The 12228-nt window shown below is 42.1% G+C and overlaps 1 protein-coding gene across 2 annotated transcripts in view; it reads right to left on the bottom strand.

The window, feature by feature from the left end:
* Positions 1-3184: 3184 nt before the first annotated feature.
* Positions 3185-12228, bottom strand: part of ADAMTS3 (ADAM metallopeptidase with thrombospondin type 1 motif 3) — a 675879-nt gene continuing 666835 nt past the window's right edge. For both annotated transcript variants that reach the window (XM_069630646.1, XM_069630645.1), the window contains exon 22: positions 3185-7342. In XM_069630646.1, coding sequence (XP_069486747.1) covers positions 6768-7342 — 575 coding nt within the window. In that variant the 3' untranslated portion in view covers positions 3185-6767. The remainder of the gene's footprint in view (positions 7343-12228) is intronic.

Consider the following 12228-nt stretch of genomic DNA (forward strand, 5'->3'; position numbering starts at 1 on the left):
ACCCCTCTCGCCTGCGTTTCCTCCCCAGGTGAGGGCTATGGCTCATTGGGCGTTCCCTCGTGCCACCCGGGCCCAGGTGGTGGAGGGCTCACCCGCTGGAGACATTGCCCACACATATCAATTGCCCATACAAATTTAGCTAGGCCCAGAAACCATTTTTGTCTGGTAAAGATGGTGTGAGCTCAGCGCACTGTAGCGCGGCCCCCACCCTTGGAGAGTTTCATCCCTGTTGCCGCAGCACCCTGGCAGATCCGCTGCGAGCACGTTCCCACGAACAAGACGGACATGAGATAGCGCAATACACTGACATTGTAACAGTTCACCTCCCGCAGTGTACCATCACTATCAGCATGACCCGGCCATCAGGCCTGAACAATGAGAAGAACGGTAAAATGGTCATCTGATGGCAGACAGTCTTAATATATGTGTATATAGTAATGTCAATACCACTTGCAAAGTATGCTTTCTTCCACAAAATCTCTTATATTACAAACGCCTGTAGAGTGTATTAAAATGAGAGAGCGTGCTCCCATGATATAAGCAATGGTGAGCTCACACCATTACAGGTGGATACTAATAATAAAGGAACGCTCAAGGGATCTGTTTGTTGCATGTATCACTGGGCAACCTACCTCCCATGGTTTTGCGTCATAACTAAGCTAATGCTGCTAGAGTACATGAGTAAGCGAATGCAATTATACTATGAACTCATGTAAAGGATGCGCGAGAATGCACTTATCATGTGTGCATGTCTAAGCCCCTTATGTGCCACCACCGTCACGTACAGTGGCGGGTCGTTTTCTATGTACTCCACCGACCCAACTACTACCTCATTTACTGCAAATGTACATGCATGTAACTAAAATACTGTAGCTGCTAGAATATAATGTACAAATATGGTACTCGGACTGGGTATAATCGAGACACATCCAGCAAAGTTTAAATGCATGTTTTGAAGCGATTTTGAATAAGTATTATAGAAAGTGTTCAAATGTTCGTGATGTCTTTACCTACATTCAGCAACACACGAGGGAGATACCTCTGTGAATGCGTACAAGGCCATTTCCCCCTCCCACCCTGCGAAGGCTGCCAAGACATGAGAACAGAGGCCCGCTCTGCGCTAATCCCACCTCCCCCGACCGGACTGGAGCCGCTTCAAAGATTTGTAGCCCCACTGCAGCACCCAAGGCCGCGACCAGCCACCTGCATTATTTACAGCACAGCAGTAAACCTTTGTCTAAACTCACGCGCCCCCTCGTAAACCCCACAACCCACCGGACCGTCTCAGACTTATGGCCCAGTGCAATCAGGACACCCAACACTTTGACAACACACAGCGGAACATCCATAACAACTTCTAACAAGACAGAAAGACCTGTACCGCCCGTCCCAGGCCCCGAAGCTTAGCCCCTCGACCTATGGCCCCGGTCAACAGGACACGAGAAACCAGGCCTCGATGTATTACCTCCAGACCCCTCACAAGGTGCATTCCTCCTGTGTTGCATTAACCTATAAAATAACCTATTGGAAGATTTACTAAAGAGAATAACACTGTAAATGACTGAATGACTGCGGTGTGCATGGCTGAGGGCAAGTAAGACAGGAAAGGCATTCGTCTCTGCCACAAGCCGCCTTGGCACACCAACACCGCCCGGATGAACTCAAGCCGACCTGCCAGGCCCAGCCCAACCCACGAGGGTGACCAGTGACGTCCTCCAGCCAAGACCAACCACGCCGCAGCAGCACCTATAGTTAGTCGTCGCCACCCAATCCCAATGAACTTGTGCCCCCTATAGTATGTAGGTTTTGATGACGTTTTTTGTAAATATATACGCCTGTCTTTGCGATTGTCAGACAGAGCGCTCTCGGAGTTTGCAGAGTTCTTTGCATGCCCAATTCTGATTGATAAACTCCCATTTACGCTCACCCGCACTCTGTCTTGGCCTTATTCCCATTTTGGGAGAGTCCTTCATTGTCTCTCATTGCGGGGAGGATCGTGCTGTTTGGGGACGCTTGCTTTCAATACCAACAATGGTAGAACCTGACGCATTGAATAGGTTCATTCAATTAGAACATAATTTAGACAAAATATCTCCATTTCACATAATCTGTCCACGAATGCCACACAGGCAGAGAGGCAGAGAAAATAATTATTCATTGTGCCGGTGATTTCACAAACAAATGCAATATCTAATGGCATGAAGTAAGGATGATAGGTACTATACAACTGTTCTCTCCTTTGAACACAGGAACTTTGGGCATTGAGAAGAATGACCTTGATGTATTAGTGGGCATCTTTTGAGCTCCCCTAGCACTATGTTATGGATGTGGGGTATCTGATAATACTTTGGCTACATTCAGGACTTACACATTGTCCAAATAAAAGTCTGTTAGTACATGTCTGTTAACCCCACACTGTTAGGTTTGTTAGGTTTGTTGTGTAAGGGGGCAGTTATTGCACAAAATATAAGAGTACATGCCTTGCAAAGGCCTCCACCCTGATCAATCACATCTTCACCTTAATTAAGGGTACCTGTTTGCAGTATCTATGGATACCGGTGGCACTAATTCTAAGCATGTGCAACGTCCATGAGAGTGAATTATTGATGTTAATGTTAATGTTAAAGGTATTTGTACCGCGTACCGTCACCAACGGAATTGGCCCCAGGCGCTCATTGATCTAATTTTGGAGAATAAAAGCACTGAAATACAAAAGAAATCCGAAATAAATGGTAACAATATTTTTGCATTTAACACTTTGTTCTGCATGAACTATGCATCTGTGTGGGGAACTTGGTAAGTACTATTTCTTTTACTGCAATATGCTCGGGAAGACTTTGGGAGGTGTAGGATGAATGGAAGAATTGGCACAGTTATAAAAACAGATATAAAATCAATTAACACAATGGAAAGGAGAGAGGTCAATAAAATATCTAGAAAGGCAAAGCGAATGTGAGTAAACGAATGCATGGTATATGCCATGTTTCACTCCATCACAAACAGCATTATTAAATCCCTGCAAAGGATGAGGGAACGTTCTTATGCCAACCAGCAGTGGTCTTTCTGCCACAAATTGAGAAAATAATTTATTGCCTGGGGGACTGGTATTATCACACAGTTTTTGACACAATGTACATCGGTTGTGTGTGGTGATAAAATGTAAATTAAACACGGCACATTGAAGTGTTGTTAAGTTTTTAATGCTATGGTACGTGCTCCCCAATACAACAAACAGCATCAGTAGTGTACACTTTTATGGAGACATATTGAGCAATGGAGAAAATAAGTACACAAATAAAGTCAGGAATACATAGAGTACGAGTATCTACATCCTTGCAATATACAGTATATGTGTGAAACAGTAAAATAAAAAGGCAAGATTGTTTCTTTTTTTTTACTTCTGGGGACTGTTGGGGCTACATAAACACATCCTTCCTGTCTGTTTGAGGCTCAGGGGTTGTCTTCATACAAGCTAAACAAAAAACGACTTTCTTTTGACCTTCAAAAGCCTTGCACAAATGTAGCAGCAATTCTTTAGCGATGCCAGGTCAATACTTCAGTGGGTTAGATAACAAACAACAACAGTACAAAACACATCTTACATAGTTGATCACCATGCACTTAAGGGGCTATTCTATCTATCTTCTAGTTTAGGGAAAGGGGCTTGGTCATGAAAGTTGCATAATGACCGGTTCAGTTGCATATATTTCGCCTATAGAATGTTTTGGGTCAAAATATAATTCAATACATTTATCAACTATTTCATAGAACAATTTTTAGTGCTAAAAAACAACTGTTTTGATTAAAAAAAACAGTTTTCTCTTTGAGGGGTTAGCTTGGCCAATTTTAAAGAAATAAAATTGCACGTCAGTCTCTAGTACACTAGTGCCAAAACTATTATATTTTCGTTATAAAAACAATGTCATGTGATTTTGAGATCATGAAGCTAAAAAAATAACTAGTCCATTGGTTCATCTACAGTAGTTTCTTGTAATCTTAGCATTCCGTCTCTGTGCATACGACAATGCACCCGCAGGTTTCCATCTACCTCTCTCTACGTTTTTACTCATCTAATATCATTGTTAATAATAGTGTAAATAGTTCATACATTAAAAAAAACTATGAAAAAATCAACCTTCAATAAATATTTTCAGTTCTTAATCCTATATACAAGTACTTTACATCTACACACATGAGAGAGTACAACTGGCTTAAATGAGTATGGTGGCATATGTTACTAGGACAATTATTGCAGTCAGATGCATTGTGGTTGTACAAATGTATGGCAGAACCATATTGAAATAAAGAACTCTCTCGCCTTTGCTTATAATCCTTCAAAAAGAGAAAATATCAATTTTAAGCCTTGATAGTGCTACTACCAGTAATTGGTCAACATTAATGGGGATTTCAGATTTTAGATTGAAAAAGTTTATCTTAGCTCCCAGTTGTGTCCTGTAAATTTGGTCACAATTCTGATGCACTCATAGCATAACAACTGCCCGATTCTGGAAGACATATAGTCATATGACCAAAGAATGCAAACAGCCATGCATGCAAGGCACTTCTTCTGCACCTTGTAGCGCCTGCAGTCTCTTAATGTTTAGAATGCGACAGATGCATTTGGCGCCTAGATAGCTGTATGTTTTGGAATATTTCGAAACCTACATCAAGTGTGGCATGTAGTTACAACAGCTCTCTTTATGTACACGTTTTCTAGAGCTTCTGTAATGTGTGTGTGTCAGCATGTCAGAGAGCCATTGGAGGTCAATACGCGGTATGATAAAGGGATCTGTTATTTTCATTTATTGTCAGTATATCTATTGTATTGGCCCTTGTACAACTCTCGGTATGAGGACCAGGCATTAATGGGTCATATGCAGTGCATCGTCTTGAAAACATGTAGTTGCAATTTTTTATTCCGATCGAGTTGTCTTATTAAGCTATCAATGTAAGGAGGCCCCAAAGGGACAAAAGTAAAGTACAGTTTAAGGTTAAGGTTGCATCTACTCCGAAAGTAGATAGCCATCTTGCGGCTGTCTTTATTTTCATAACCATGTGGTGGTTATCATAAGTGCTAACCGTGCTTAGACTTTTCATAGCCAAGGTTAGGCACACTAACCAGAGCAGCTTTGTGTCGCCACGAACTTCAGAAATACTGAGGAGAGACTGCAAGACAAGGAGCTCAAGACAGCATGCCATGTGAGTGTCAACAGCTTCAGTGTTAAAAAGCCAACCTTTCAGAGGCCGTGAACATAGGCCCACTGAGGATATCAAAATGGACGATGTTCCATTAGTGTACACAAGCATGAGGCTGCCCTTGCTTCTTCACAGAGCCATTATATGTACCTCATGGCGTATGCAAGTCACCATGAGGTGCGAATAAAAAGGACATGTTATTTCGTGAGACTTGAATTGTCATTTTCAAAATGGTACCCATTTCCCATAACTCTTGAGTAATCCAGAAGTGGCTGTGAATGTTTTACAGTGAATGGGAAGCATCTCTATTGAAAGGTTCGGGTCATAGGGTCCCAACTACGTAGGCTTGTTCTCTGTAAAGACTTCATGACATCAAAAGATGCTACTTTTTTGACATCATCGAGTTGCTCTTTTGGTAATGATACAGCCATAGAACTCATTGTGTTAACAGTCGTTCTAGCAGGAACCTATGCATGGCTTATGGTCAAACCAAGGGATGCTTCGATATATGTTGTTTTAGAAAGTCATGACTCTTTCTAGTGGCTAAAGCACTCCTTATATGTTCTCGCACTTTCAAAATAAATAGGGCTTGAAATGGTGAGAGCCCGAACAACGCAAAAAGAGGCATCGCGTGAAGAGACTTGATTGGAAAAAAAGCTACTGCTATGCAAATAACTGGTTGGGAAAAGAATTTGCTGAATTTTTGGGAAAGAGGTATATTCAACAACCCACATTTCAATACTGAGATCATGAAAGCCAGATGCGAAACCCAGCAGGGAATGCAACGCGGCTATGCATTACATGATTAGCACCGTTTGAGAAAGGAGGGCCCAGACTGCAGGCCTCCCCCATAATACAATATAATAGAAAGCAAAATGTTGGACACCACCAAAATCTCCCAAAATGGCCACCGTATAAAAAGTTGTCTTTCTTCACCTTAAAATGGAGGTAAACGTTTACAACTCTGATTAGAAAACCAGCTCAAGGAATTCAAATAAGGCAGTTCTTAATGGCAGGCACCTGTAATTGTTCGGACACATAACATAGGTAAACACATTTCTGGCAGCACACATCTCATACAAATAACACTGACTCCTGCAATATACAGTATCTACACAGCTGATGCACATCGGTGTATACAATATGTTTTCTATATATAAATTAGCAAAATGAGTCTTGTGGAGTTTGATGTTCCCATAGAACAAAACAATGTTCGGTAGGAGTGTAAACCTTTTGTAGCTCTACGTTTGAACGTGAAATTTATTTAAAAAAATAGAACTCGGCTGATGTGCAAAACTGGTTCCAGTCACACTTTCTGAACTGAAGCGTGGCCAAAACACTCAGCAAGTTTCCTTCGTGTCCGTAAACTTCTTTGGTGCTTTTCTCCAGCATTTTCAAGCCAATCAGATCTTGAGGAATGGGAGAAATGAGAAAGTGAACCCGCACTTTTATTTCTTCTTTTTATTTACAACCAAAATGTGTTAATGATCAGCATGAGGCTCTACTTTTTAAAAGCAGAATGCGCCATGGTGTCCAAAGAACCTTCTGTTCCTGTCCTTGAGGTTCAGCCTTCATCTTTCCACTGTGGGAGACCTTAAAGGCCGTCTCCGTTCAATAGGCTTCTCGGTCTTCTTGGAGCCTCTGGCTGAGGAAAGCGGGCTTGTAGAATTAGTGTTAACTGCTGCTCCTGGGACAATGGCCGCCAAAGATGAGGAATCGTGGGTATTCAAATTAGGGGCCTGGTTTGGCATTGCAACTAGGCGGAAGATCTTGCCTCCTGTTGGTAGGCCTCTCCTGTGTGGCGGATCTGCGACCCTGGCCTTGTTATTTGATGCTGCGCGAATGCTGAGATCTGTGTCTTCGTCCACAAATGGAAACCTGCCTGGTGGATTGCGCTTCTCCGATGTGGACGCTGTCTGATCAGGTGTCAAAGAGGTTGGTTTCGCTATAACCTTAGCCAGCACACTAGGGTTAAATATCTCTTCACCTTCAGTTTCTGCTGCTTCAGTAAGGAAAGGTGGTGGCAGGGTGCTACTGCGTTTGCTGCACGACTCACAGCAAAGTTTATTGTAACCCGGTATAGAACAATATCGTGCCAGTACCTCCATTTGACAGAATATAGACTTGTCTCCTAAGCACGGTTCATCTAAAAAGGAGACAAAGTAGTTGTGATTAGTAGAGCTTAAATTGCTGAGATACATACAAGCCATGCAGGTTTCACATGTGTGTATGCATGTAGGGTTAACATTATTATTATTCTTTTTTATGATTATTTACTGTTTAAATCAATGTATTTAACCTTAATAATATTCAATCAAAAGACAAACATACAAGAATAGATTAAACAAGATAAATCACAATAATACATTAAAACAAACACATAGAAAGTTACTTAATTAGATAATGGAGGGAAGCGTCTGTATCCCAATAATTGAATCAGTACATTCCACATAATACAAATAAGTGCAAAGCTAAAAGGTCCTAAGCCTAAAACAATCCCAGCATGTATCCAAAAGTGAATGGATCCCAATACCCCAATCCAATCGACCACCATGCAGGCCATGGACCTATTAGTGTCTCGACTCTCTATTCTCCAAATGCAAGCTGTTTAAGAAATGGACCACTGCGATTGAAATGTATGCTGGTTGACCACTTAAACACTTAAGCCAAAACACTTCACAGTCCATGGTGGCCCCTTGTGCAAATAATGTTGTGCATAGATCTCAGGGTCCTCAGGGACAGACAAAAGGCCAAGAGATGCTTAAAGTTCTCCAAGGTTTTACCCTCCTTGCAAAATCTACAATTCGCCTCCCCCTCTGAAAGCCCCTTATGTCTAAACAACACCTCTCCCACCGAAACCGAATATACTCCCACCTGTCCTTTGGACACTGGAAAAGTTTAAGGTAGGCAACCAGATCTCCCAGCGTCTTATGGTCCCCAGCCAGATGTTTCAAACTAACATACCCATGAAAACCTCTAATCGTTGTACACCTATGAATGGAATATAGTATTTTTATTGTTTACCCTGATGTGATCTTATGTCAAATCCTCTTTGGTCAGGTTATAATTAGCCAGGATTTCAGCACATCCCATCGCAAAATCTCTTAAGACTGTCACAGTCTCCTTTTCAAACAAATGTCCCAAATCTTCATATAATGTATTCAGAGAGGGACATGGATTTTTCCATTATAATGCCAATATTCTCCACTGGCCAATTACCTTGAAGGAGTTAAATCAGAGCTCAAACCTAACAGTGACAGTGGGGATCAGATTAAGAATGCCTAGGACCCTCCACCAAATTACACTTTCCAAGGTTCCGAAGAACTCCATAATCCATTCTGACTGCAGTTCCACACCATACATAAGCTTTGGTACAGTTTTCTCCCCCCAAAATCGTAACTCACTGTGCTTTTTGTATACTTCATTTGAGATATTATGCCCTCTGATTTTTTCCTAAGGTGATTGATAATATAAGATGTATCCAAGTTTTCTGAAATAGGATAACGCAGATAAACCAAATGTTTAACCTTCTCTAAAACAACCTTCTTTACCTTTCACCTCTTATTTACGAATCCTTTGGTATTTGTGAATGAGATGATTTTCGTTTCAACAGCGTTCCTTTTTAAGAAGTTCACAGAGGTATAATTCACAAAGGCAGGCAAAGGTTTCTGAAGTGCAATGCTGGTGCAATCTAATCAAATAAACTCGTAGGCATAAGCCAACCATTTTATGCTCAACGACCCTATTCTGGGTGGGGCAAAAGCTGCCTTATCTGAGTATTCTCCCACATCCGAGACGTATAAATTAAAAGGGCCGGGGGCTAAAATGCACCTCTGTCTGACGCCATTAGAAGTAGGTATATTTTGGGAAAGTGCCCCGTCCTGGTTCAGCCACACCTGCACAATAGAATTATCGTGTAGCCTCACAATTCATTTTAATAGGCATATCGGAATTCCCCAGTTCTCCAGCTTCTGCCATAAACGCTTCCGACCTACCCAGGTTAATACTATAATGTAACAGTACCATGTCAAAACCAAAAGGTAATTATAAAAATACATTGTTGTCATGAAGCAGTTGATGAGAGTCGCGGCTAATTGAAGTGGATACTTCAGACCACATTTACCATGGATGGGCAACAGTGTAATTTGAAGGTTTGTGCCGGTGTCAGACTGCTGGGGAAGTCATGTGACCGAGGGAAAGATGAGACAGCTAAGAAAGAGTGCAAGTTACTTACCGTGCTTACTCTTTCTTAGACTCTGTTGTTTATATTTCCTGTTCTAAAGACATCTGGAATATGTGGCCCTTTGGTAGGGAAACTGAGAATGTCTTGCAAAGTGCAGAAAAAGCAGTGAAAGGCTTTCCACTGGTAGGGCTAGCACTGTGCACAGAATCTTCTCCACTAGCTTCCAAACCTCAGTCCCACACTCAACGCAAATGCCACATGTGAGAGAATCTGGGGAAAGTTGAAGGAAGCAAGACATATACTACCAGCACAAGGATCATTACAGTCAGAGTATCTTGTACTTATTTGTATGTCCTGTTTCTTTTCTTCCTGACTGCTGCAATACATTGCTAAGCCTCCATAAGTGATATTAGGGTGCATGATATGAAAGATGATAGGTTATTTATAACACGCTTAATATCCATAGGTTTCTAAGCACAGACCCTGGGGGTCGAACCTGTGTTGCTGCGTGTCGTCTTGTTTCCAAGGCGAGCGCGTTGTTCCTCAGCTATCCTCCCATGCTACTCATTCAGTCAAAATATGGTTCTTGAGCAATGCCTGGCCAAACATAAAATCATGTGTGGTGCACTTGTCCATGGTTTACTGATTCAAGAAAAAAGAAAAAAACATGTGAGAGAATTAAAATTGCTGTGTTACAGATTACATCACAGGGTATGTGTTGTTGGCTTGACTCTGACACTACCTTAGCCCCCAGAGTGGTTGTATTAATCACTGCTGATTCAGGAGATGTGTGGTGAAAGGATAGAAGACACTATATAGTGGACCATAGAGAGTTTGGAAGCCTACCTTGTGGTTAAAGGCACACTGAATATCACAAAAAGATGTTATGGGGCTCAGAGTTCTTTCATTCTATTGATATAGAATGTCAGTGTCCTTCTGACATTGAACACAGTCCTTTCTGTCACATAGAACTGTAAGGAGGGAACCCCGGGGTTCCACAATGGTCAACTGAGCAGCATCGGCTCCAACCCTCACCTCAGAGGTCTTGTGGACGTCCCCTGTCACAACACTCTCTACGGCAGCTCTGACGCCCAATGCAGAGCCGTTGTAGGTGTCTCCTCCAGGCATTACACACAGTGCCGCCGGGACAGCGGTCCTTACCTTCAGAAAGGGACTGCCTCCGGGGCTAAGACTCCTCAATCTCTCTGAGGGCAGTGGCACAAGCAGAGATGGCAGTGGCAACAGTGAAGCTATGCCGGAGGACCGATTGTACGTACTAGACAGGAGGGCATGGTAAAGCTGGTTGTGCAGGAGCGAGCACCGACACACAACAATAGAAAGGGGGGAGGCTCAGAGACCTCCAATTGTGTAGGGACGATGTCTTGGAGGGAAGGGATGGTGGCCATGACAGGTGGGGGTGGAGCTACACAATTGAAATGGACATTCGAACTTGCCTGTAATGGCAGGGTATTGGACACTAGGGAAACTCACTCCTATAAAAGGAGACGAAAATGAGGTAATAGAGATCCCTCTCGTTTGTGTTGACAGGAAGAGCAGTACCCAGAAGAAATGGATGGACACTGTTGGGCCTATGCGGAATAAGGGTAGAAGAAGATTGAAGAGACTACCTTACCCGAGAATAGGAGGAGGTGAAAAGTTTATGGAACTGCAGTGAGGGTGAATAAACCCTGAAAAAGAATAAACCTGTCTCTTGCCTTCTGATTATAAATAAAAAATTCGAGACCAGGCGTGCAGAGCAGCACCTGCAAGCAGAATTCGTAATGTGGCAGTATGGTAACAACGGCACCGTAGTTGCCTTACTGCCACATTCGTAATGAGGTCCATTGTCTTTATTGTGTTATGCTGTGTTTATAAGTAATAGAACTTATTTTGTTCCATCTTTCTGGATTGGCTTTTTTGGCACAGATTTCTAACAATGATGGTTAGAATATTTTCCGCAGAGAGGTATCAAGCTTTAAGTCTTTCATCACTTTTAGCCCACTTGTGCCCTTAATAGTTACTAGTTCATTTATTTTTTACTTATTTTAATTTTTAAAGTGTTCACACAGCCTGGGGGCATTGAGGCACTGTTACAGGGATATGTCTTAGTTGCGTATTTATAACACGCTTAATACCCAAAAGTTTCTAAACACGGAACTGGGGATCGAACCTGTGTTTCCTCGTGTCGTCTTGTTTCCATGGCGAGCACGTTGCCACTGAGCTATCCTCCCGGGACAATGCAGTGGAAAAAGCAGATGGTGTCTCAGTGTGCAACTAATGCATCAGTTTATTTATGTTATTATAAGAATAATTTTTATAGCACAAACGTAGCTCAGGAGCAACAGAGCACTGTAAGGAAATAGAGCAAAATATTGGTAGTGTGTATTTGACAAGAATTAGAAAATGGAATATTTGGAGTTAAGCAATCGTACGCTTGTGCAATATTATGAATGTTTATATTTTATATGGGTGTATTTAATAAAATGTATACATTTGTTGTATATATGGTCTCTTTAAAGGCTAAGGGTCTAATTCATGAAACGTTTAGCGCAGTGCAAAGTGACTTTTCACTGCCTAGAAACACGTTGAACCGGCCCTGATTCACAGAGCGGTGCAACATGTATTTATGCACTGCAAATGTACTCTTTGCACCATGAATCAGGCTCATTTAGCATGGTGCAATAAAGTACTTTTTGCAGTGCAAAGTGACATTGCACCTCAGGCCCAGTTCAATGTGTTTGTTGGCATTGCAAAGTCACTTTGCATCCTGCTAAACGTTTCATGAATTGGGCACACGAATTGCTAAGGCAAATTAGAATTGTACAAGCCCTCAAGCAAACTTTAGAAAC

Source organism: Ambystoma mexicanum, chromosome 6q (assembly GCF_040938575.1).
Source record: "Ambystoma mexicanum isolate Mex_15411 chromosome 6q, UKY_AmexF1_1, whole genome shotgun sequence".
NCBI classification, from domain to species: Eukaryota; Metazoa; Chordata; class Amphibia; order Caudata; family Ambystomatidae; genus Ambystoma; species Ambystoma mexicanum.